Source organism: Palaemon carinicauda, chromosome 36 (assembly GCF_036898095.1).
Source record: "Palaemon carinicauda isolate YSFRI2023 chromosome 36, ASM3689809v2, whole genome shotgun sequence".
NCBI lineage: Eukaryota > Metazoa > Arthropoda > Malacostraca > Decapoda > Palaemonidae > Palaemon > Palaemon carinicauda.
Window position 1 is genome coordinate 20,671,496 of NC_090760.1, and position 2,500 is coordinate 20,673,995.

At 40.0% G+C, this 2,500-nt stretch overlaps 1 protein-coding gene across 1 annotated transcript in view; it reads left to right on the plus strand.

The window, feature by feature from the left end:
• Positions 1–1,624, plus strand: part of LOC137628395 (neuronal acetylcholine receptor subunit alpha-10-like) — a 480,459-nt gene extending 478,835 nt beyond the window's left edge. The window contains exon 11 of the mRNA XM_068359546.1: positions 67–1,624. Coding sequence (XP_068215647.1) covers positions 67–322 — 256 coding nt within the window. The 3' untranslated portion in view covers positions 323–1,624. The remainder of the gene's footprint in view (positions 1–66) is intronic.
• The last annotated feature ends 876 nt before the right edge of the window (positions 1,625–2,500 follow it).

The window sequence follows — 2,500 nt, forward strand, 5'->3', positions numbered from 1 at the left end:
TATGTTTAATCAACTTTCCCCGTCCTATGTTTAATCAAAATTTCCAATCCTTCTATCCCCTGACAGTGCCTACAGCCCCAACCTGGCAGCCATTGGTCCCAGCCGCGTTCAGGAGGAGATCATGAGGACGCTGAAAACACTCCTGAGTCGCCACGAGCGAGAAGACGCCGACAAGAAGCGCCTGAACGAGTGGCGGGTCATCGCCATCACCGTCGACCGCATCCTTTTCTGGATTTTCTTCATCGTCACCACCGTCAGTTCAGTTGTGTTCCTCGTCATCCTGCCGGTCGTGAAACGCTCCGAATACGTCCGGAATACCTGAGGCTGCCGTTGGCGTTAGAGATCAACATGCATCATCCTTCCCCCCCTTAAGAAGCTCTCCTACCAGTCTTGATATTTTGGGGGGTCGCAAGCGACCGCCCGAAGTGCATTTGAGTCAGAAACCAGGAATCAATCTTCCCTCCAGGTGGACCCTGAGCTGCTATTTGTCTTGGTCTTTGGCGGCACCCCACCTCATACAAACAACACTTGGATGTGTGTGTCTCTGACAAAACCACTTGGTCAAAACATGACGCTTAAATGATTTTTTTTGTCTATTTGTTTGTTCCTTTATTGGTCCAATTAATTTAAGTACATTGGAAAGAGCAGATTAAAGGGGAGAGACTAAACCCTTTTATTCAATGCAGGTTTTTGAACTTACCTACTTTGACGAACTCTTGTAGTCGAATTTTGCCCGAAGTTTCATGTCCAGGTAGCGATAGATAACTTGGTCCGTTCCTATATCTTTCATTGCAGTTCTGAATGAAGCCGTCGAGAGTACCAGTGGTAGAGATAGCAAAGAAATAGATGAACAAAACAGGTGGGGTGTTTGTCAGTGGAGGCCATGATAGGCTTGTCCACTATGTGATAATGGCTTCCAAGTCTCCAAGATTGTCATCGTCGCCGTGCGGTAACAGGTAGAGCATTATCGGTGCTTTCTTTGCCTTTTTTGATCCAAAACTTATAAAATACTATAATGATTATAACTATGATTAAATGATAATACTCACAATAGTTAATCTAAATCCAGGAGGACCACTCTCTTAGTACTTAGTCGCCAGACGAGTTGTTTGCCCTGGACTGTGACTTGACTTTTATTTTCGTAATTGTAAGAGGACGCGAGAGAGAGACTTTTCTCTGGGAGACTGTAACTATTGCAGTTGTTGTTGTTAATAGGCATTAGTTTGGTAAAGGAAAGTCGAGAAAGATTTAAAAAAAATATATATATATACAGTATATTAAAGTAGATGCGACTATATCGACTTGAGACTATTCTTGCGGTCTGTAGTAGTGAGTTTAGGACCTTTGCATTTTGTTAAAAGGCTGTCCACAGCTTCTGCTGAGGCCTGACGATAGAAACTTTATTGATTTTGAGAAGGAAAGATTTTTTTTTAAATCAATGATCTTGATTCCCTAAAAGAACATTCGAAATACGACAACTACGGTTATAATGATAAGCCTTAACATAGGGTTATTCATATATTTAAAATGTTATCTAAAAATAGTTTATGGAGAGTATCTATACCAGTAGACATCTAAACTAATAGGAGGCTCAAGTGATTAATAAGTAAGCTTTGCACGATCAAATTTTCTAGCGTCTTTTGGCGTCTTTGCCACAAACTTTAGCACTAGAATGGAAATTATATCCCAAACTGGATATAAATTACATAAATGATGATTTGTGAGATAGATTCCTGGAACACTTGCTAATTAGACATTAATTCAAGCATTGATTAAGTGCAAAAGATGCTAAATCACGTGTTTTTGTGTACCGACGCTCAAATAGCCAAGAGTGTAGATCGGGAGCAAAGAGATTTTCTTCTGATTTTCGTTCGTTCGTTCGTTCGATATTGCCCGGAGCTCTCTCCCCGGACGGGAGCTCTTAAGCCCTGTCCACACGAGCGAGCATGCCCGACGGGCAAACAGTGATACCAGACCACAATAGTTAGTAAGAATGAAGGTTAATGACGTCAGAAGTGGGAAAATCACCGACAAGGATATGGCATCATACAGTGTTGCCAGATCCCTACCTCTAGTTTTCCCGCTTCTGACGTCATCAACTCTCATTTTCACTAACTATTGTGGCCTGGTATCACTGTTGCCCGTCGGGCATGCTCGATCATGTGGACAGGGCTTTAGACAAAAGTCCTAGGGGGACACAGAGAGTGTTCTGGATTTTGGACTATTACCCGAAAGAATCAATCTTATTCTAGTTGAATGACATAAAGAGTTTTATTTTCTTCTTCTTTTTCTGCTGCGCTTGCCACTCTACTCATTTGATTTGTATTCTTGTGTTTCATGTTCGTTAGTATATGTATGTCATTTGTAATCAATCGTGATAGATTTATTCATTAATTTACAGTGACTAAGCATCTTTATATATATATATATATATATATATATATATATATATATATATATATATATGTATATATATATATATATATATATTATATATATA